The following is a 23416-nucleotide window of genomic DNA, read 5'->3' as shown; positions in this document are numbered from 1 at the left end:
CTGAAGAATGGCACTCGTCTTCTCTGCAGGTGACAGTGAAGGGGAAACCAGCAGGTTTTTTTTTTTTTGTTTTTTGTTTTTTTTTTTGTTTGTTTTTTTTTTTACTTTCAGCACCTGAGTAGATTCTGGTCTGCATCAGTTTGGCTACTACCTGTATGTGTTCTCTGCCTCTACTTTGGAATCCTAGCCCTGTCCTAAAGTCCAGGGGCTACAGATTCCCCACTGGTTTCTAATTACCAATTTGTATTCAGGAGGGATAACCTTATTGTTGGGGCAAATACTGCATCTTCCCCTTCTCCAAAATAGAATTTCAAAGGAGAAAGCACGTAGCAGAGGAGACTATAGCAATGGAAGAGTGCTTCAGTCACTGCTTTCTGAGTTAAATAATAACTGCAACAGGTGTTTAGAGATTTCTGTTAAGCAAAAACACAGAGCAATTTAATGTTTTATTTTTCTGACTGCTTGCCTCAATTGAGAGGTAAATATGGAAACCTTGACTGAGTGAATGACACATATAGACTATAAATTATTTTCCAGAGGTTCAGGTTTTTTTGGTAGGTTTCTACACTTGATCTTAGCCAAAAGGCTGAGAAGTGATTTTTTGGTAGGTTTCCATTCTTCTCTGTCCTGCACGTGAAAGTCAAGTGCAAACACCTGAAAAAGTCTGATTCCAAGCGTGGCTGTTAATCTGTCTTTCAAATGATTTTGCTTTTAAATCACACAGTAAGAAGCCAATGTATGTGAAACACATGTTGTTGAAGATTGAAATTTACAAGCATCACTGTGTAGTGCTGAGGATTTCCGGTAGCCCAGCAAGATGGCTTGGGTGTCTAACAAAGCTTTTGAACATCACGTGTAGGCAGTTATTTCTCAGAGTATTGACTGGATGGCTGGGTGTGCTGTGTAAATCTGTATAATTGTTTAACTAAGCAAACAGCCTTTTGTCACTTCTAGATAATAATAATTTTTAACTAAAAAAATTTTTTTAGTTGTTTTACCCTCCTTTCTCTCACAGCATGTTCAATGTTTGGGCTTTTTTTTTTTTTTTTTTTTTCTTTTTTTGACAGGCAGAGTTAGACAGTGAGAGAGAGAGAGAGAGAGACAGAGAGAAAGGTCTTCCTTCTGTTGGTTCACCCCTCAAATGGCCGTCACGGGCGGCGCGCTGCGCCAATCCAAAGCCAGGAGCCTGGTGCTTCCTCCTGGTCTCCCATGCTGGTGCAGGGCCCAAGAACCTGGGCCATCATCCGCTGCCTTCCCAGGCCACAGCAGAGAGCTGGCCTGGAAGAGGGGTAACCGGGACAGAATCTGGTGCCCCAACAGGGACTAGAACCTGGAGTGCTGGCGCCGCAGGCGGAGGATTAGCCTAGTGAGCTGCAGCGCTGGCCAATATCTGGGGCTTTAATATTCTGTGTTCTTTGTTCTTTCTTGACATGCAAGCTTGAGCCCCATCAATAATCTTTTAATAAATATTGCTGACAAAACTGCATATATATATATATATATATATAAAACTATACACACACACACACAACACCATGGAATTAGATCTCTACCTCCCACTATATACAAAAATCAACCCCAGATTGATAACATATCTAAAATAGGACTAGAAACCATGAAATTGCTAGAAGAAAGCATTGGGGAAACACTTCAAGACATTTTTTATAGGTGATGACTTCTTGGCTAAGATCCCAAAAGCACAGGCAATAAAAGCCAAATTAGACAAAGGGGATTGTGTCAAACTCAGAGGCCTCTGCAGAGCCAAGGAAACAATTAGCAGGCTGAAGAGACATCTGACAGAACTGGAGAAAGTATCCGCAAGCTACTTATCTGGCAAAGGATTCATATCCAGAATGTATCAGTAACTGAAAAAACTCAAGCACACAAAAACAACCAGTCCAGTCAGGAAATGGGCAAAGGACCTAATAGACACTTCTCTAAAAAGGAGTTACAAATGGCCAACCACAATATGAAAAGATGTTTCAATATCACTATCCATCAGGGAAATGCAAATCAAACCACAATGAGATTATCACCTCACCCCTGTAGGAATGGCTTTGATCAAAGACAGAGAGCAACAGATGCTGGTGAGGATGTGGAGACAATGGACCTCTTCAACACTGCTGGTGGGAATGTGGGGTAGTGCAACCACTGTGGAGAACAATATGGGAAGTCCTTATCAAACTGAAAAAGGAATTGCCACATGATCAATAATCCCACTACGAGGTATATACCCCACAGATAGGAACTCATCACGTTAAAAAGATACCTGCTCCGTCTTGTTGTGGCATCACTGTTCTCTGTAGCCACAAAAAGGATTCAAGCAGGGTGGCCATCTCAGATGAATGGATAGGGAAAATGTGGTACACACACACACACACACACAGAGACAGGAAAATTATTTAGGAGCAAAAAAGAATGAAATTCTGCCCTTGGCAGCAAAATGGATGGCACTGGAGGACATCCTGTTGAGTGAAGTAAGGCTGACACAAAAAGTAAAAAATGGCATGATCTCTCTTATTTGTGGGAGCTAAAATAAAAAAAAAAAAGGACAACTCAATTTGAATACAGAATTTTGATTACTAGAGGCCAGGAAACATGTGAAGGATGAAAGGTTTTTGAATTAAAAAAGTAGGAGAAGCTGCTTGTGGTTCATTCATTTTAACAAGTGTAATAACATGAGATACCAATAAGGGAAATGGGATGAGGAATATATGGAAACTACATAATTTTGTTTTATAAATTTAAAACTATTCTGAAATAAAAGGCTAAAAACAGTAAAAATTGCTGAGCGATGGGTCAAATTTTGTCCCACTGAAAAAGCAATAAAACTCCATCAAGCCTTCTTAAAAATCAACAGCTCACTGGTTACCCCAGTGAAAGGGGTGGTCATTGCCACGAAGGCAATCTGTGGTTGGATACCTGCTCCTGGGATGCAGCTCTGTCCTGTGCACGTGGCCCTGTGCCTTCAGCCCTTGTCTCTTTATACCTCCTGAAACGTGACTTGTTCTTGCTGTAGTGGCTTCCTTTGTGAACACTCTTCCCTCTGTTTTTCCCTGGTGAGGCTCAAAGCGCCCAGCAGCTCCATGAACGAATCCAGTCATCGAGTATGGATGCCAAGCTGGAGGCCCTGAAGGACTTGGCCAGCCTCTCCCGTGACGTGACTTTTGCGCAGGAGTTTATAAACCTGGATGGCATCTCTCTCCTCACGCAGATGGTGGAAAGCGGCACAGAGTAAGTGTCTTTCGCCCACACCTTGACCTCCATCCCTCTAGCTCCAGCCTTTTGGGTGTTGGTTACTTCGTTACACTTGCAATTCTTTTTTATTTTATGTTATTTATTTTTTACTTTTTATTTATTTAACAGGTAGAGTTACAGACAGTGTGAGAGAGAGACAGAGAGAGAAGTCTTCCTTCCGCTGGTTCACTCCCCAAATGGCTGCAACAGCCAGAGCTATGCCGATCCGAAGCCAGGAGCTTCTTCCTGGTCTCCCACGTGGGTGCAGGGGCCCAAGCACTTGGGCCATCCTCCACTGCCTTCCCAGGCCACAGCAGAGAGCTGGACCGGAAGAGGAGCAACCAGGACTAGAACCCAGTGCCCATATAGGATGCTAGCACCACAGGCGGAGGCTTAACCTACTACGCCTCAGCGCCGGGCCCTACACTTGCAATCCTTTAGTGTCAAAGACAAAAGACTTGGCTAGACTCAGGGAAAAAAAAAAGTCTTTTTAAGAAAGTGAGTTCTTAGGCCTGGCGCTGAGGCGTAGTAGGTTAAGCCTCCGCCTGTGGTGCTAGCATCCTATATGGGTGCTGGTTCGAGTCCCGGCTGCTCCTCTTTCCAATCCAACTCTCTGCTATGGCCTGGGAAAGCAGTGGAAAATGGCCTAAGTGCTTGGACCCCTCCACCAGCGTGGGAGACCTGGATGAAGCTCCTAGCTTCTGGCTTTGGACTGGCCCGGCTCCAGCAGTTGTGGCCATTTGGAGAGTGAACCAGCAGATGGAAGACTTTTCTCTCTGTCTCTCCCTCTCTCTCTGTAACTCTACCTCTCAAATAAATAAATAGCGTCTTTTAAAAAATAAAGAATACTTAAAAAAAAAAGAGAGTTCTTAATTTTAGTACTTCTACAGCCTCCACCCACTGACCACATAGATTCTGATACCCATTAAAAATCTGTATTGAAAGTTTAGATTTATGAGAAACAATATTAGGCCATTACTTCTAGGAGCCTATGAACACTAACATTATAATTCTGTTAAATGGGAATTCATCACATCCTTTGTGTAGCCCCATGAAGAATTTCCCTTATCTGATTCTATTAGAAAACATAAAACACTGGTTTCAAAGCATTAAACCAGCTCAAGATATCATTCCTGAACTAATTTTTTTAAGAAAAAACATTTGAATTATTAAATACATGCCATTTATTATTTAAATATATTTATATAATACTTATATAAAGTATCATATAAATATTTATATCATATATACAAATAAATGTTATATAATATGTAATATTTTAAAAACCCATTATTTAAATACGATAAACATTAAGTAACTACTCTGCACAAATACTGAGAGTTGGAAAAGCCCTAAATGATGTGAGCCTTGCTTTCCAAAAATTTATGGAGATTATTCCAGGCAGAGTTCAGTTGGGTATAATTCCTACGAAGATTAGTTGTCTGGATGCTGGACCAGTCATAGCTCAAAGAGCCTTCCCGTGAACTGGGCCTACAGGCGTCTGACTTCTCTCTTGGGTGAAGAACGTTGGACGGTGCTCTTGGAGACTCTGCCTCTGTGCCAACTTTGACTTCCTGGTGTGACTGGGGAGTACGAGGAGCTAGCTGGTTCTGGCACTTATGTGCTGGAGAGGTTACTCCTTGGATGCCAGGGCAGCATGAACGGGGAGCTGCTCCTTTCCCTATAGGCAAGGGCTATTGGCATAGCCATTGGGAATATGTCATTTAGAGCATGCAAAATTGCTGAATGAATTAGGTACATATTAATATGCCAGATTAATAATATGCAGAGTCGGTATAGTTGTTTATTAGGAAAAAACAAATGTATTTGGGAATTGGGATTTAAACCTGAGACATTTAAATCTCTCTTCAGTGTCTGGTGATACAAAGAATGAACTGTTGACTGTGTACCTCTGAGACCTGGCTGGCCAGCCTTCCTCCCACCCCTCCATCCCCTCTTCTCCTCTCCTCCCCACCCCTCACCCCCCTTCCCCTATCCTCCCTTTCCACCCCTCCCCTCCCCTCCCCCTCCCTTCCCATGCCTCCATCCTATTCCCCTCCATCCCCTCCCCTTCCCTCCCCTTCCCTTCCTTCCATCTTCCTTCTTCCCTCAGTTTGTAATTACTTAGCTTCTGCAAATGCCACTAGTGAATTTCAAAGACAGAATGTTTTACAACAGCAGAAATATTTTCCATACAAGAACATTCTTTGCAGTTTGGAATTGAGCATGTTACCTTACTTCTCCACTTAGGGGAAGTCTCTAGAACTGACTAGGAGGGGGAAGAAAACTCTCAAATTCAAGAAGACCGACAGGCAGATTTGGGTCATATGGAAAGGGTCCATGAACAGAGATGTCACTTGCTATTTATGACGATGACTGCAGCTCTGCTCATGAGAGCTTTGGAGTAGATCAGCTTGGCATGGGCCAGGGAAATGAAAATCCTGGGAGTTACCAGATCCAAAGTAGTTGCTGTGAGTTGTACTTGGAGCTTGAAGCAGCCAGAGGGGAGCTGAGCAAGCTTGAGGATCCAAGAGGCTTGACAAAGGAGAGAATGAATAGGGTTCTGTACTGACAGGCTTCGGGAGGGCATCCTGAGGGGAACGTGTCAGGTTCCTTCCTCCTTGCTACCAAGCAGCCCTGGAGGAAGGTGCATTGTGATCACAAACAACCTCACTCTCAATTGTGGGCTGCCCACCACTGCTTCTGGTGGGACATGGCCCCAGGAGCTCTGCCTTGGTGATACTTACTAACATGTTCAATAAAAATGTTACTATGTATTGATTTACCTGAGTCCCAGCAAGGGCGGTGGACCAGAGGCCGTTGTAATGCAGCCCACCAATCTGAGGTGGTTCAGTAGCAGATAACTAGGTACCCAGGGACCTGGGCTCTTGGGTATTCAGAATGATATTGTGTAAGTGCTTTCAGATTGGCCAGAATTGCAACGGTAATTACAATTACAATGGGAAAGTCACCAAAAGCAGAGATTTGTATGCCGACTTCAGTGCAAGGTAATGACAGAGTACCAGCACCTCAGAGGCTAGGAGTTATGTGCTTTCATAATGCAGCAAATGTGAGCTAACAACTAGCGTTGCTGTTTCTCCTTGCCTTGGTTTTATAGGGCTGCAGTAACAAAATGCAGTAGACTGTACGGTTTAAAGGACTGAAGTTTATGTCCGCACAGGTGAAAGTGTCCGCAGGGTTGGTTTCTTTGGAGGCCTCCCTCCTCGGTTTGCACATGGCCACCTTCCCGCTGTCCTCACTTGGCCCTGCTCCTGAGCATGCCCATCCTCCATCTCTCCTTTTGTGTCTACATTGCCTCCCACAAGGATGCCAGTTGGATTGGATTTGGCTCCCCTGTAACGGTCCCATCTTAACTTAGTCACATCTCTAAGGGCCTTTTCTCCATATTGAGTCCCATTCCGAGGTTGTTGGGGTTAGGACTTCACATATGAATTTTGAGGGGGCAGCAAAATTCAGTTCATAACACTCACCAAAGGGACACTACTGCTTTTAAGAAAGAAAATGAGGGCTGGTGTTGTGGCACCGCTGGTTTGAGTCTCAGCTGCTGCACTTCTAATCCAGCTCTCTGCTTATGCACCTGGGAAAGCAGGGGAAGATGGCCCAAGTGCTTGGGCCCCTGCACCCACATGGGAGACCCGGAAGAAGCTCTTGGCTCCTGGCTTTGGCCTAGCCCAGCCCTGGCCATTGTAGAAATTTGGGGAACCGAACAGGGATGAAGGATCGCTCTCACTCTGTCTCTCCTTTCCTCTCTCTCTGTAACTGTTCCTTTCAATTAGATAAAATAAATATTTAAAAAGATGAGAGATAGGAAGAGTAAAGCCTTTACTATGCATTTGCCTTGTCACCCTTCTTATTTTCTATCAGTGCTGTTATTTTACCCTATAACTCCTCTGACCAACAGAGTAGCCTAATAATTTACCATCCCTAGACCCTGGATTTGGGACAACAGGTCTGAAAAATATTTCCATCTTGCAATTTAGAATGTGTTGGGATGTTAATGCTGGATCTACTGTTTATGAACCTAAGATTTTGGGGCAGGAGGTGGTGGGTGTTTGGCATAGTGGTTAATTTGTCACTTGGAATGCCCCCATCATGTCTTGAAGTATCTGGGTTCAAGTCTGGGCTCCACTTTTGATACTAGCTTCTGGTATTGAGTTCCAGGCTCTTGTATTTGACCTGGTCCAGCCCTAGCTGTTGTAGACATTTGGGAAGTGAACCAGCAGATAGATGTGGTTCTTTCTTTCTTTCTTTCTTTCTTTCTTTCTTTCTTTCTTTCTTTCTTTCTTTCTCTCTCTCTCTCTCTCTCTCTCTCTCTCTCTCATATTCCTCCCCCGTCTCTGCTTTAAAATAGATAAATAAAAATGTGAGAGTATCATGCTTATTCACATTTTACTTGTTCACAGTCATCAGGAAGATGAACAGAACTCGGGGTGACTTCTGTGTTGCACCTGTGCCTTAGACTTTCCCATCACACTGTGTCCCTGGGAGGGAACTCTGGACCTCCTTTGGGGTTCCCCTCATCGTTCCATAGCAGTTCAGAGTCATGCTGTTTTCAGAGAGGAAGGCAGGCAGGACTAGAGCCAGGCTGCCTGCCTACCCTTCTGCTCCCGCCTGCAGCTCATCCTAAGAGGTGTCTCCTTCGATCCACAGCTACGTTTTTGGATCTTTTGCTCTGATTAAAAAGAACAGAGAAAGATGTTTTTCTTATGAAGAAACTTGGCTTCTCAATTAAACTTGTAGCGAGACTTTAATTAATTAACAAGAAACCTTTGGAATAGAAACTGCACAAATTGAATGGATTTGCAATTTGGAAGGCATTTAGTCATGACTCACCGGCAGACTTCCAGCTGGGAAGGCTAGGTTTCCTAAGCTAGACCTGTGGAAATTTTTAGGAAACACTGAAGAATCCTAGCTGGAAGTTTTCTCCTTACTTTTAATCATAATGAGAGTCAGAGATTTCTCACCTGTTTGTCAGTCCCTAGGGCTGTTTTCCAAGGTCTTTCTGGCTGGTATCAGGAGGGTCATGGGGCTAAAGAGCAACAGAGGAGCAATGGGAATGGGAACATCACATTGGCAGAGCACGGGATTTAAAACCTGAGCTTAATTTTCCTATCCTGGTGGAATTTTGGAATTCCATTCCTAGTTTCTGGTGGAAGCCAAGGCATGGAAACAAACAACATTGTAAGGGAACACGTTGCTCCAACCTGAGCCCCCATGAGGAATATTCAGTAATGGAGTTTCCTTTAAAAAAAGAAAAAACTATCAACAGATTTCTCAGAAATAAAAGATTTTATTGGAAACAAAAATTATACCTGCAACTCTAAATCCAACCTAGTGAATGGAAGTGGTCTGTCTTCGGGTTTTGATAAAACACCATGTTCTTTGTCTACAAGACATCGGGCCATTGGCTCTGCAGCCTTCGCTGTTAAACAGTCATGACTTGGGGGGGAGGGGGAGTGCAGAAGAACAGAGGGATTATTTCCAAGAATGAAAGGGCAGGGTACTTAGAGTTCCCTTCCCACTGGGCAGTGTGACGGGAAAATTACACCATTGGAGTATGACTAAGCTGTAGCACCACCCTGGGTAGAAAAATCAAGAATGAAAAAAGTTAAATTCCTGTACTCACCAAATCAGACAGCTTTTTTGAATTAACTTCCTTTCCTTAATGAAAAATCATATTTATTATTTAAAAAATAATATGTAAAGAAGCAGAATGAAAAAATTAGAATCATTTGCAATTTTCTCCAAACCCTTCTCCAAACATTTTTAGTAATCTTGATCTATATCTCTTTTGTATACTCTTTTTTTAAAAGATTTATTTTATTTATTTGAAAGGTAGAGTTACAGAAAGAGAAACAGAGAAAGTTCTTCCTTCCTGTGGTTCACTCCCCAAATGGCTGCAATGACCAGGGTGGGGCCAGGCTGAAGCTAGGTTTATTGTTGGGTGGGGAAGCCTGAGGGGCTAGAGGGAGCAAGAGAGAGCAAGAGAGAGAGAGCACCTGGGTGGGAAGCGGGTCCTGTTATATTCTTGCAGGGGCAGGGAGGTGGGAGCAGCGAATCCACTTAGGGTGGGGGTGGAGCTGACACTTGCGGTTGGGCCATTTGGTACCAAGACTTTTAGCAGAGCCTAGAATGGTGTCCAGGTCGTAGATCGCTCCACAGATAAGACCTGAGCCATTTTACTAACACTTCTCTTAGCAAAATCTGTGCATATTTAAATTATTTTGTTAGAGTGAGTTTTCTGGTTCAGAGGATAAGCACACTGGGAAGCTATTTTAAAATAAGAACAGCCCGATAGCTTGCTGAGTGTCCTCAGGTACACTTCACCATTTCAGTAGAAGTTTGTTCACTTTCAATACCCTGGTCGGTACAGGGCTGCTGTTCCTTTGGGTTTTCTAGATTTCCTAAGAAAACGGAAGTGGGGAGTTTGAGGAGTTATCACTAATCTGGGGAAGTTACGAGTGCTGTTTTATTTATTTGGTTGAGGTCATTTCTCTAAAATTTGGCTGTGTTAGGAACAGTGGAAGGCGTCCCACAGTTATTGTAGCAGTGTGAAAAGCCCTTAAGAAATACCATTCACTGTATAAATCATTAGTCGTCTCTCCCCTGTGTCACACAGAGCAGGAAGTCTGGTGCTGGGTATGTGTGTACTTTATGTAGACGTCACTGTTGCATTACCGCAACAGTCTCCTAGTAAATTTTCATTGTTTACTTTCTTCTTGCCAAAGCCAGAGCTATTTTAATTTTCTAAGTGTTAGTAGAATCGCAGTCTGACTTGAATTCTGCGCCCTGAATGACGTCTTGGCTTTGACGTTGCCTAGTGCCCACACTTGAGAATGCGTTTGTGGGTTTTATTCATTTAGCAAAATATATGTTCTTTGAGCACTGAACAATATTCCTGACCTTGATGTAGGCACTTGAGCCCAGGACAATTGTGTGTGGAAAATACAAAGTTGTCTGTGACCGTTTTAACCTTGACTGAGATTTTGTCTTTATCTAAAAGATGAATTTTCTTTTTTTTTTTTGAAAGTAGGGACACAGATTGTCAGCTCTAAGTCCTGCCTCTGCTCCTGAGAATTTGGAGTCTCTTATGAGCCCTGGCTGTCCTGGGAGGTCCAGGCCAGGCCAAACCCATCAGCCTAGCGCAGCCAAGTTCAGCTGACACCGCTTCTCCTCAGAGACCACAGGCAGTAGCGTGCAGGTCCCAGACCCAGCCAAAAAGAAGCTCCTCCGTGAGGTCTGTGCAGAGTTAGCCTGGCTGGAAACCACTGCTTCTTCCCAGCCCCCCTTGCCTGTGTTCCCTGAGCATGCAAACTGCACACAGAGCTTAGGGAGTCCCCATGGAACAGCCTTTCTGGGGCTCTGCCAGGAATTTGCATCACAAAGGCCAAAGAGGCCCACCTCCTTGAGCTTTGTCAGAGGTTGTGTGGCAGAAAATTCCTTCAACAGGATCTGTCTCCCCCCCTTTCCCCACTGAGCTTTCTCTTTGTCTATCACAGCCCTAATGGAAATGAGAAAGGGTCAGGCAGCCGGTTAAAGAAGAGATTATCTTCTTCAGGGGTAAGGAATGCCACTCCTTGGGCTGAAGTGAGGGATTTCTGGCCATTGTGAAACATTAACCTTTCCAAAATCATTTTTCTTCTAGTTACGTTTTATTTTTAAAAATGGACATTTTTGGGGGGTGGGGTATGAATCCCAGTTAGGGTAAGAGATGAATATTGCAATAAAAAGCTCTCCTTATGTGTAAATCTAAAGCCAAAGTGAGAATATGAAATATGAGAAGTAAGAGACACGAGGACTCTAGTGGTATGGGAAAAATAGGCAAGGAGATTAGGTAGGGATAGCTGAGCTGGGAGATTTTTCCACAATTTCTGCCTCTAGCCCTGCGTTCTAACTCCACTCCCTGACGTGTCAGTCCAGTCCGCCTACTTTTCCAAGAAGCACCTGTGTCTCATCCAGAACCAGGAAGGAGGAGACACCGTGATGGTTGCGTGGAAGTTAAACTCCTTATGGAGACATCATGAAACTCCCAGAAAGCCTCCCACATACTAAGCCCTACCCAGACTCCACCCGATTGGTGTGTTCAGCTAGGGGACTTCCCCTGCCCCATAAGGGGACTGTTACATGTAGGAGCCGCCCCTTTGCCTCTTTTTTTTTTTCTTTTGGGCTTCTGAACATTTTTGATCCTTCTCTGGCCCCCTCTCACTCTCTCTCCTTGGAGGGAACACTCCTGCCCACTCACGGTGGGTACCTCTCCACATGGGGTTGCCCACACTCACATGTGTGTACTCACTCTCACTTTTAAGTAACTACTGCTCTTACTTGTCCTTGTGCACTTTACTTATGCCTCTGCATTAAATTCTTAATACTGTGGGAGCAAGAACTGGAAATAGAAATTGAGACACAGTTTTCTGTAACAATAGGGTTCAGCGCTGATTTTTCTTTGCACTCAGGTCAGGGAGAATGCTCCAAGGCCAGGCTGCTGGAGCAGGTGGACACATGACAACATGTACAGATGCGCAGGCCCCAGCCCAGAAAGTCATTTTGAGACCTTGCAGTGACTGCTGTGTGTACACCCCCCCCACACACACACGCATGCAGTCTTTCAGACTTAGAGGAAAGTGCAGAACAGAGAGCTCCCACTTGCTCTTCATCTACAGACCCCATCCAGGTTTCACCAGTGGCCTTGTGTGTGTTTTAATACAAAGCCTCGGCCGGCGCCGCGGCTCAATAGGATAATCCTCTGCCTGCGGCGCCAGCACCCCGGGTTCTAGTCCCAGTTGCCCCTCTTCCAGTCCAGCTCTCTGCTGTGGCCCGGGAGTGCAGTGGAGGATGGCCCAAGTCCTTGGGCCCTGCATCCCCATGGGAGACCAGGAGAAGCACCTGGCTCCTGGCTTTGGATCAGCGCTGTGCACGGGCCGCAGCGCACCGGCCGCAGCGGCCATTGGAGGGTGAACCAATGGCAAAGGAAGACCTTTCTCTCTGTCTCTCTCTCTCTCACTGTCCACTCTGCCTGTCAAAAAAAAAAAAAAGCCTCTAACTGAAGGAAGCACTGGGCACCCATTGTCCTCTTCTCCTCTTCTTCCTTCTAGAATGTTCCTCAGACATTCATTTTCTTTCATGACTGTGGCATTTTTTAAGTTTATAGGTTAGCCATTTTATAGAATATTCTCCAATTTGGGTTTGCTCGAAGGTGATTTTTAAAGATATTTTTCAAGAAAAGGCAAAATCACGACTCTTATACAGTACAGAGATACAAATGGACATGTGTTAAAAGGATTTCTTTTACCCATATGATATGAGGCAACCAGGCAGATGTTATAGTCATTTCAAAGGAAAAGGCAAAAGAACATAAATTTGTACAGAGCCAAGGAATATTGAAATGAGTTGCAATTGGAGACCAAAGTGATTTTCCACCAGCAGTGGAGAAACCAATTAAATCACCACCGGACAGGACAAAATATACATCAGATCAGTGACCGACAGCTGACAAGGAGCTATGAAATAGTTCAAGGGCAACTACAGGTCTAGTAGCCGATGCCACAGAAGGGAATGTTGGCACCCTGCACAGTTTTTCAGGGAAACAAACATTTTTTTCTATAGTTTTGTCCAAGTTTTTTCATGATCAGATCCATATTATATGTCTCTGCGTGGACTATCACAGATAGGTGTGTATGCATGCATTTCATTGAAGTCTACCCACAGCACAGGTCATCTGTTTGTCATAGTACTCTTTTTAACTTTGCTTGATTAAGATAGCATCTTCCAGACATCTCTACTCTAACAACTGCCCCTACCTTTGAAATTTATTTCATAGAAAATTTGTAGGGAGAAACTTAGAAACTATGGAAAATTCTATTGCTTGACCCAATTTCACCCACTAGATTTGACATTGAAGCTTCTTGTCTGAATTATTACTGTGTAATTTGTAAAGGGGTTTTTCTCATGCCATCGTTCCTTCTGCATTTATTATTAGTTGACTTTCTGCTATAGAACAAACTATTTTCTCCCTTTTTACTGATTTATATACCTATTCCCAGTGGGGTGCCAAAGGAGGCTCACAGCACTTTCCGGAAACCTCTTTTGCACAACTCTTTCTATCTCTGTGTTTACTGATGTTAAGTTGGAATTTTAGATTGCCTCTGGTGAGAGTAGTGATACCATGGAAATTTGAAACTGTGCACATCAGATTTGTATACTTTTTCCACAGAGATTTAGTCCTTAAATATTATCAACTCATCACTTTATAAAAGTGTTACCTCATATATTCCTGTTTTACTCAGTAGGCTAAGATTGATCACTGTTATTTGTTTTGAGGTTCACCCTGTCCCACATCTGGCCATGAGGGCTCCTTTATGGCATCCTTTTGGACTATTGCTCATCATTGCTTGGTGCTTCTTTGTTGTTTGGCTCGACGAGGTGCTCCTTGCTTATCCAGAGCGTACATTGGCCCAGCCTTGGCATTTGCCACTTCGAGGAGCCCTGCTTTCTTCCAGTGGGAAGTAGTGTTGGGCTCTTGCAAGATCCCCAGCATCTACCCAGATGTGCTTCTCTCTGATCACTGGTCTGCTTTCATCCACCCAGACTTTTTGATGAAAGGAAAATATGGTTGACCTTCTGTATCCGAGGGTTTTCCATCGGTGACTCAGTCAAAACTGGGTTGAAAATAGCCGGTGTTTGCACCTGTGCTGATGCCTGTGCATGCTTTTTCTTGCTGTTATTCCCAAAACAGGACGAGAGAAGAACTGTTGACATACAATTTGCAATTATAAGTAATCCAGAGATGACTTAAAGTATAAGCGACTTCAAAACACTCTTGGAAAATGTGATTAAATAGATAAGTTAATTTGTATGCAAAAAATTAAAATCTAGCCATGATTTTTTTCATAATATCATTTTCTGTGACCTTTTTGGAGCTTTTGTTTATGGGAAGATCTGCATGGATTAAATGCAAATATAGTGCCATTTTATGTAAGGAATTTAAGCATTTATGGATTTTGCTATCTGTAGGGGTACTGGAACCAAACCTCATGTTTACTGAAGAAAAACTGCAGTTAATATATTTTAAGGAAAGCCAGGGAAATGAAGAAGAGGGGAAGGGAATGAGAATGACCTCTTTATATAGATTTTTAATTTCTTATTTTTAGGAAAGACTAGATTTTAGTCTCCATGTGGCCACTTGGGTTCTAAAGTGGTTGCATTTTATGTGGTTGAGAATGTGAAACCTAACAACTTCTGAAGAACAAAACCACTCATCAACCATTTATTGAGAACCTGCTCTGCGTGTGCCTCAGGTGATACCAGTGACTCACAGTGCAGAGCCCTGACCTTCAAGGCGTTATGCCAGTGAGATGTCCTAGCACTCACAGCTGATGTGTCCTTGGGTCTGTGTCAGAGCTCTGATGGGCTTCCCGGAGGAGCCCAAGGGAGTTTGGAGACAGGGCCCAACACATTGGACAAGGAGGAGATGGAGATTTAATACAGAGGCAAAAGCATATATAAAGCTAGGAAGAGTGGGCAGACTTGAGGAACTGGATGTCGTTTGACCAGAGTAGAATCACTTGTTTCTTTATCTTCTTGAACTCAGTTTTTTAAAAAGGTGCAATTGTCCTTTCTTGAAGCCAGGTCTTTCTACTGAAAGCTTCCAGAGCTGCAGTCTTAGTGTCCAACATGATCGCAAAGTCTTTCCTCAGAAGAATCTTTCCTCAAGAAAGCAGAAAGTAGAATTAGTGGGCATTTTAGCAAAGAAGGATAGAATATTTCTTCATGGACTAGTGCTTTTGACTTGACTTTTTTCATTGAAAACGTAGCCATTCTTATCCTAGGGGTTCTCCCCATCTGACAAAAGGAGAGTTCTTGTTGCCTTTCCTCAGGAGTAATTTTGAAGGGTTGATGAGAGGGGCTTAATCTTGATCTTTTCATTGTGCTTTATCATTCATTAGAGAACACGGATTTCTTACTTCGAATGATGCTTTGACATGGATAAAGTTCCTTTACTTCCTGTCAGTTATATCTTTCCTGTATCTAAGCCTGAGTTTTGTTTAAGATTCTTTGTATAAAAACGTTTGCTTTCAAACATGCTGCTCACATCGTTGTTTTTAAATTTTGCAGACGATACCAGAAATTACAGAAGATTATGAAGCCTTGGTAAGAATACATGATCAACTGATATTGATGATTTCACACTCCTTTCTTCTCTGCATAATTAATCCTTACCTTCTGACTAATCGCATAACTATGCATCTAGCTATTTTGAGTGAGTTTTTTTCTTTCTGTTTGATCTTCTTATAAACAAGATCCTTAAAAATTTATTCCCTTTCCTTTTTACTTTGTGGTAGAAAGGGTATTTTATGTTTGTAACCACTAAATGAATCACTTCAGGATTTCTGCCCTTCTCCTGGGGTAATGCGGGGCATAATTTTATGTATTACTTTAAACAAAACTTTCTTTTGTGGCCTGTGTGATGTTCAAAGTCAGAAGTCTTTGATTTTCTTCAATGGCTCAGAAAGAAAAACTCTACATTTAAAGAAATTCAAGACTGAAATGTGGAATAAAAATTATTTACTATGAATCTGGGAACGTGCTCAATCACCTGTCTGTCAGGTGAATTGCATGCTAATTGTGTCTGGAGATCTCAGAACTTCTCTCTCAGAGTTTTCCCTCTTAGTGCCTTTTCTTAGCCCCTGAGCAGGGTGAACTCAAATATGGCCTCAGAAACTCCACAAAGCAGGCTGAGCACATTTCTGTGGTGTTAAGCTATTAAACAGATAATTTCAGTTTGAGAAGGAAGATGGAAGAGGATATCAAAATGTGAATTTTACTTTTTTAAATCTTCAGAGAAAATCCTCATCACCTTCAATGTACTGTGATACATGGATGATACTGGCCTCAGATCATTCACCCTTCCCTACTCTTCCTGCACAGACAGAGTGTTAGTTACCAGAACCCTTCTGTTTGTTAAATTCCAATAAAGTAGAAAATAAGATTTAGTTTCTTGAGTAAAACTTCTTTAATTTTACTTTGATAGAACTGTATATTTTAATACAATAGTCATACTTCCTAGTAATGGTAACAGAGCCGGTTGTTTCACAATGTTCACTCATTCCTTCTAATCCGTTCTTATGAGTATTTCCACCACACAAGCTCAGTATAAATAGCATCACTTTCCTGATCCAGAATCTAATGCTAGAGTACATATTAAAACCTATTTTGACTCCAGCAGCCCCATAAGGTTTGCTAATGTAGAGGAATTTGGGGTTCTGAAGCCATAATAATTTCAATAATTTCTTAGATATAGTTTTAATCTTTTATAACGCAGAGGTGTTTGACAACTTGGCTGCCTGGATCATGGTTTTCATTATCATCTGTAGCCAAAAAGCAAGGGTCCAGCCCCTGGTTTTGGTAATTCCAGGGTGGCATAATCAGACTAACACATATAACAATTATAAAATCTGGACAAAACATGATAAATGAAACATCGGAAAACAACTAGTTGAAGGTACTGGATAGCAACCCCAAACAGGTCAAAAGTGTAGGGAAATCAAGAACAGATGGGCCTCAGCTGAGATTTGTGTACTTACAACTGATAACACCTGCTCGTCGGATAGCATGGGTGGCAAAAAGCCTTGGTGTTAGTATTACTAGGAAGGTACAGTTTGAGGCTGAAAGGGTGGCTGGGTAGTTAAGGGGGAATCCACAGAAGAAGGGAAACTCAGAGGGCGCCAGACACCAGATCCGCATAGCAGCTCTGCTGGGCTATGGCTGACCATGAAAGTGTGTGTGCTTGTGTCTGCTGCCACTTATTGCAGAGTTTGGAGTTTGGTTAACATCCAACTAGAACAAAAATCAACACTTTCCGGGGACCACCACTGACAATATTTTATTTAAATGTCTAGTATACAATAAGGAATTTCTACTGTGTAGGCATTGACCCATGGATAAGGCTGAAAAAGCAGATAGTGGAGATTGACTTTGAGATGATCTGATGTTAGAATAAGCAGATGGGGCCAGCGTCCTGGCTTAACAGGCTAATCCTCCACCTTGTGGCGCCGGCACACTGGGTTCTAGTCCCAGTTGGGGCGCCGGATTCTATCCTGGTTGCCCCTCTTCCAGGCCAGCTCTCTGCTATGGCCCAGGAAGGCAGTGGAGGATGGCCCAAGTTCTTGGACCCTGCACCCGCATGGGAGACCAGGAGAAGCACCTGGCTCCTGCCTTCGGATCAGCGTGATGAGCTGGCCGCAGCAGCCATTGGAGGGTGAACCAACGGCAAAAAGGAAGACCTTTCTCTCTGTCTCTCTCTCTCTCTCTCACTATCCACTCTGCCTGTCAAAAAAAAAAAAAATAAGCAGAAGAAGATTTAAAAACTGTTATAATTATATTTGTAGAATATAGAAAACTATAATGAATGCATGGATGGACAGTCTTAACAGAGAAATGAAAAATAATAAATTATAAATAATAAAACTGAAAAATATAATAGTTAATATGAAAGAATTATGGTTAGTAGTGCATTAAGCCTGTGATTATTGAGTGGACTGAAATTGTGTTTTTGCAAAAATTAAAGAAAAAAAAGAAAGAAGGGAAGGAGAGTAAGGGGGAATGTGTGGTTATCTTCTTATTATTGTACCTATGAAAGACATAAAATCTGCTCTCTATTATTAACATTTTTAAAAGGAGAGAGAATCACTATAGGGGACTAAAGATGGCAGAAGTGACAGTAGCCCTGAAGATATATCTGTATAAATTGCTCAAACTGAAAAATAGAATAAATGAATAGCAAATACTTGCCCTAGGCGATAACAAATGATCTAATATACATTTTGTTGGGATCCCAAAAAAGAGGAGAAAGTGAAAAAAGACAGAAAAAAATATTTTAAGAAATAATGGTAAAAGATGTTTAAATGTTGCTGAATGTAAATGTCATATATCTGAGAAGGTCTGTGAACGCCAGAACATAAAAGATAAAATAAAAACCAAGAAGGAAGCCAGAGAAAAGTAATTTATAACATTATAATAAAAAAAAGACTGCTAACTTTTCATTAGAAGCAAGAGACCAATGAGTAACATCTTAAAAGTGGTGGAAAAAAAAAAACAACAAAAAAAAAAACACTTTTCAGCCCAGAATTTTGTGTCCAGCAAAAGTATCTCTGGAATTGAAGGTTGAATAAAAATGCTTTGGGAAAAAGGAAAACTAAGACAACTCATTGTCAGAAAATGTACACTAGGAGATATATGAAGCAAGTTGTTTAGGCTGAAGTGACATTTGGATCTACAGGAATATGAAAAACACCAAAAGTTGAAAATATGTAAATAGCTATAAAATACAAATATAGTTTTCTTTCCTTATTTCAAAAAATTCAAAAAGACATATAACTATGTAAAATTTAAAAATGCTGTTTATAATATGTATAGATGTAATATATATGATAATAAAATTACAAAGGATGGAGATGCAAAGGAAACTATACTTACTATAAACAAGTTCCCTATTGTATAATTTTCCTTTAAGGAGACATTATTTTTTGAAAAGATTTTATTTATTTATTTGAGAGGTAGAGTTACAGACAGTGAGAGGAAGAGACAGAGAGAAAGGTCCTCTCTCTGTTGGTTCATTCCCCAAATGGCCTCAAAGGCCAGAGCTGCGCCGAACCGAAGTCAGGAGCCAAGAGCATCTTCCCCGTCTTCCATGTGGGTGCAAGGACCCAAGGACTTGGGCCATCTTCCACTGCCTTCCCAGGGCATAGCAGAGAGCTGGATCGGAAGAGGAGCAGCTGGGACTCGAACCGGCGCCCATATGGGATGCTGGTGGAGGTGGAGGATTAACCTACTGCGCTATGGCGCCAGCCCCTAAGGAGACATTATTATGTTAATGGTGTAATCCAGAGTCATAACTAAGAAATTAATGCAAAAAATAAGTCTAAATCCAAAGGAGTTAAATTGGACCACTCAAACAATTTATTCCAAAGGAAGGTGAGAAAAGAAAAACAGAGAACAAAACATTCTTGGGGCAATTAGGAAATTTGAAATTTGGTTGACTTAAATCTAATCATATCAAGATATTGAATGTAAATGGACAGGGTATTCCAAATGACAATTTCGTATTGTCATATTGTCAAATCAAACTAAGAATACATGACTTAGCTCTGTTTTGCTTATGAGATGCAGGGCAAATACAAGAGCATATGCAGTTTGAAAAGAAAAGGATAAAAAGCACATACCATGCAAATGGTGATAGCAATAGAACGGAATAGTTTTATTAATATTGGGCAAAATAAGACTTAGGAACTATAGGTTACCAGAGCTAAAGAGTACTAATTAATAATAAAGTAGGGTCATCTTACTAGGCCAAAAAGTGTTAAATATGTATGCACTTAGCAGTATGACTTTAAGATACACGAAGTAAAAACTGACAAATACAGAGAAAAAAAATTGGACAAATCCATTGTCATAGTTGGAAATTTTAGCGCCATTATTTCATGACTAGGAGAAACTAGGCCAAGAGGACTGAAACTAACACATCAAAACAGACCTATGATGAAATAGGAAATCTGAGTCCCCACAGCTGTTTTGGTTTCATTGTTGAAACCCTCCCACAGTGAAAACTAGTGGCTTCTATCATATACTTTAGCAGAAATACTGAATCTCCATACATGCTTCCAGAAAATGGAGAAGACAGGACCAACTCCCAATCATTATATGTGGCCAGCATCACTCCAATACCCAAATCTCACAGACAATACAGGAAATAAAAATTATAGACCATTGTCCCAGTTAGATAGATATAAATAGATAGATGTACCATATTAACACATATAATCAGGCAAATATAAATAATATTTATATAATATTTATAATACGTCTTGACTAATCAGGATGTATACCAGAAATGGTGTCACATTAAAAAATCAATCAATATAACTCAACATTTAACATAATAGAGAAACAAAAAGAAGTATCTTCTTAAAGGTGGAAAAGCATTTCATGAAATTGGATATTTATTCCCAATAAAATTCCTCTCCACCTGATAAAGGCTGTCTGCAGAAGCCTATGGTCCTTAATGTTGGAAAATTGAATTATCCTCACTGAAAGACTGGGGATAAGACAAATGTGTTTGCTTCCTATGTTTCTGTTCTACATGCTATGGAGTTCTAAGCTATTGCAGTTAGTCAAGAAATAAAAAGATCTAATTTCAAAAAGGAAACTGCAAAGCAATCTCTGTTCATCAAAGGCATGACTACCTATGTAAAAAAGTTCTAAGGAATCTACAAAGAAATTGCTGGGCCTAATAACTGAATTTAGAAAGTCTTAAGGGTACAACATCAGTGTAAGAAAAAATTATATATTAACTGCAAACAACTGAAAAGTAGAAATTTAAAATTTCTGTTTATAAAGTTCCAGAAGTCATAAACATGTTATGAATAAACTCAACAAGAGACATAGAATATCTGTGCACTGGAAACTAAATACATTCCTAAGAGAAACTGAAGACCCAAATTAGTGGAGACACATAATCCATTTCATGGATTACAGGACATAATGTCCTGTAATTGCAGTTCTCCCTAAATTAATCTGTATGTCCAATGAAGTACCAATCAAATTAAAAAAAAAGTTATAAGACAACCCTACGATTTAAATGGCAGTGCTTAAGACCTATAATAATCAAAACAATCAAAAACAAAGTTTGAGAATTTCATGAACTGATTTCCTTCAAGACTTACAATTAGGTTAGCTATCAAGACAGTATGATATTGGTTATGAATAGATCAACGAAATAGGTTTAGAATCAACCCACACTTAAAATTTCAACACTTACCTTTTCAATGTATGCAAATTCTACTTTCCACAACCCACAAAGGAGATACCTGGAGAACCTGAAGGGAGAGGGCAGAACCATAGCCTTCACTTTGGCCCAGGAGGATCGATTCAGCAGGACTTGTGATAACTTTAGAAGTGGCCTTTCCTATCTTCTTTTTTCCAGTTCTGCACTGGGCGTGCCATCCAAGGAAACAGAGGCGCTGTTCTTTTGTGTTCTTTTGTAAAATTAGCAGCATACATTTACATGCTTGTTTTGAGATTGGCTGAATTTTGTTGGAATGACGCTGATCTCTACTAACTTGGTAAGAAACATTTAGCTGAGTCATTCCAGCACACATGGTGTGTTGGTTGTGATGGTGGCTCTCGACCAGCATGTAAAGTTTGCAGTTTGCTTCATGGCAGTCAGTACTGCAAAATCTTTAGCCTAGCACTTTGTAAAAAAAAAACAAAAAACAAATAAACCAAACAAATAAAAATGTTCCTGAATGTGCCATGTGGTTGCTTTATATCTGTAATTCTCCTTGCAATACTCTGTCCAACACTGGTTATGTCAGAGGTGGGACCATGCTTTCTGCCTTCTCATTTTGGAGCCTGAATCACAGACAGTGGAAATAAACACGAATGTCAGGCTTCCATAAGAGCTTGTATAGCCACCTCATTTGAAAGAGGCAGTTGAGTGCTTTGAATTGGAATATCATGCAACTGTGGCATGCCTGTTCTTCTCTGACAACTGAGGGTTTGAAGTTGAATTTTGAAAAAGTTCTTCCTTCTGGAAACCCATGATGCCACTCAGCAATCTGTCATATTTGTGTGTGTATATAGCATATAGTATATAATTATGCATGGGTGTGCATTGTATAAATGTTTATTATAGCATAACAAATATAATCACAGTATAATATAATGTATTATATTATAGGTCATATTATATGATTACATATCATTTGCCCATCTACTGTATATATCTGTGTATCTATCATCTATCTGTTTATATGTTTACGTATATCTATCTATCTATCTGTTTATTTAGATGGACCAAGAGAATGATCCATCCTCTGAACACCATGGTTGGTGTGTGATATAAAAATCCTTGCTCTCATTTCTGTCATGCACACCACTGGGTAGCTGGGAAGTGCAGACAGCTCTGTCTGAGGTCTCAGAGATGGTGTTCTACTTCCTTTACAGCTATAGAGTTAAAATCCTGGCCCCCAAGCCAGCTTGGGGATCTGGAACTTCAGGATGCTCTTTCTCCTGTTTTTTACATCTTTCCTTCCCCCAAAGCCCTTGCAGCCTGTCTGAGGAGTCTGCACACAGAGTTCTGGAGCAGTCTGAGGGAGATTGATTGTCCCCAGATGTTATTAAGACTATTGGGATTAGGGTTCCATTGAGCAACTAGCTAGGGAGCAGTCATTTTGCCTTCAGATAATCAGAGAGCATAAATATAATTTATCTTTTGCTTTTAAAGCAGCTAATGAAGACTAATGTCATCTGTATTCCCAGTCTCAGGGAATGCAAAGGAGAGATTGATTCCCATGGTGCCTGTATTCCTTGGCACTGCCTGTTCCACTGCTGGCTGTGGTGTGGATGTCATTGGGGCAGAAATTTCTGTATAGGGACCAAGGACATCATCTGTATATGATGTGTGTATGGGAATCCTTTAGCATATGAAATCTTTTAGCATGACAGGTATAAACAAATGTCAACTACCAGTTATTGTATGATGGTTGTTTTCCCCCTTTTAGGTAAACAAAGCTAAGTAGCTAGTATTGCTTACTAACAATACTATACACTAATAATAATAATATTTTCTTAGTAATACTCATGCCTATCCTGTCTATTACTAAATATTACTAATTCTTTTCCTAAGATGATTTTCCTTTTTCCCCCTGCAACCTGATACTTGTATTTTCTTGTGACTCATTGACTGTAGACGTGTTCTGGAATTTTTATTTTACCCTTCTCATTTCTCTGTGTAGTCCGTTTTACTCTTTTTTTTTTTTTTTCCTCCCCTTCAAGTTTAGGCTTTCTGGTTTGGAATTTGCTTTGAGGCGTGATCCTCTGATGCCACCTAGGGGGCACCTGTAGGATTGGGCTGCCTGCCTGCAGCTCTCAGAAGCCTGAGGTAGTAGCTGCCTACCTCTCTGGCCAGAATGGTTTGGCTTTCCAGGCATTCCCCCCACCACCACCACCTCACCCCTGATTTTAGGAAGAGAATCCTAGAGACAATGAAGGCAAAACATTTTAAAATTATGAGCTTCATTCAGCTTTTTCAAATCTGGTTTTGCATAGTGATCGATAACAGCCAACACTCGTATGCTGTTTATCATTTGCTGCATGTTCTTTC

General features: G+C 41.2%; 1 protein-coding gene across 5 annotated transcripts in view; it reads left to right on the top strand.

Moving 5' to 3' along the window:
• Nucleotides 1-23416, top strand: part of ELMO1 (engulfment and cell motility 1) — a 565441-nt gene that overhangs the window by 172295 nt on the left and 369730 nt on the right. For all 5 annotated transcript variants that reach the window (XM_062178895.1, XM_062178893.1, XM_062178898.1 and 2 more), the window contains exons 6-7: nucleotides 3065-3234; nucleotides 15370-15405. In XM_062178895.1, the coding sequence (XP_062034879.1) occupies nucleotides 3065-3234; nucleotides 15370-15405 (206 nt within the window). The remainder of the gene's footprint in view (nucleotides 1-3064; nucleotides 3235-15369; nucleotides 15406-23416) is intronic.

This window comes from Lepus europaeus, chromosome 20 (genome assembly GCF_033115175.1).
Source record: "Lepus europaeus isolate LE1 chromosome 20, mLepTim1.pri, whole genome shotgun sequence".
NCBI lineage: Eukaryota > Metazoa > Chordata > Mammalia > Lagomorpha > Leporidae > Lepus > Lepus europaeus.
This window is presented reverse-complemented; position numbering and strand designations above follow the sequence as displayed.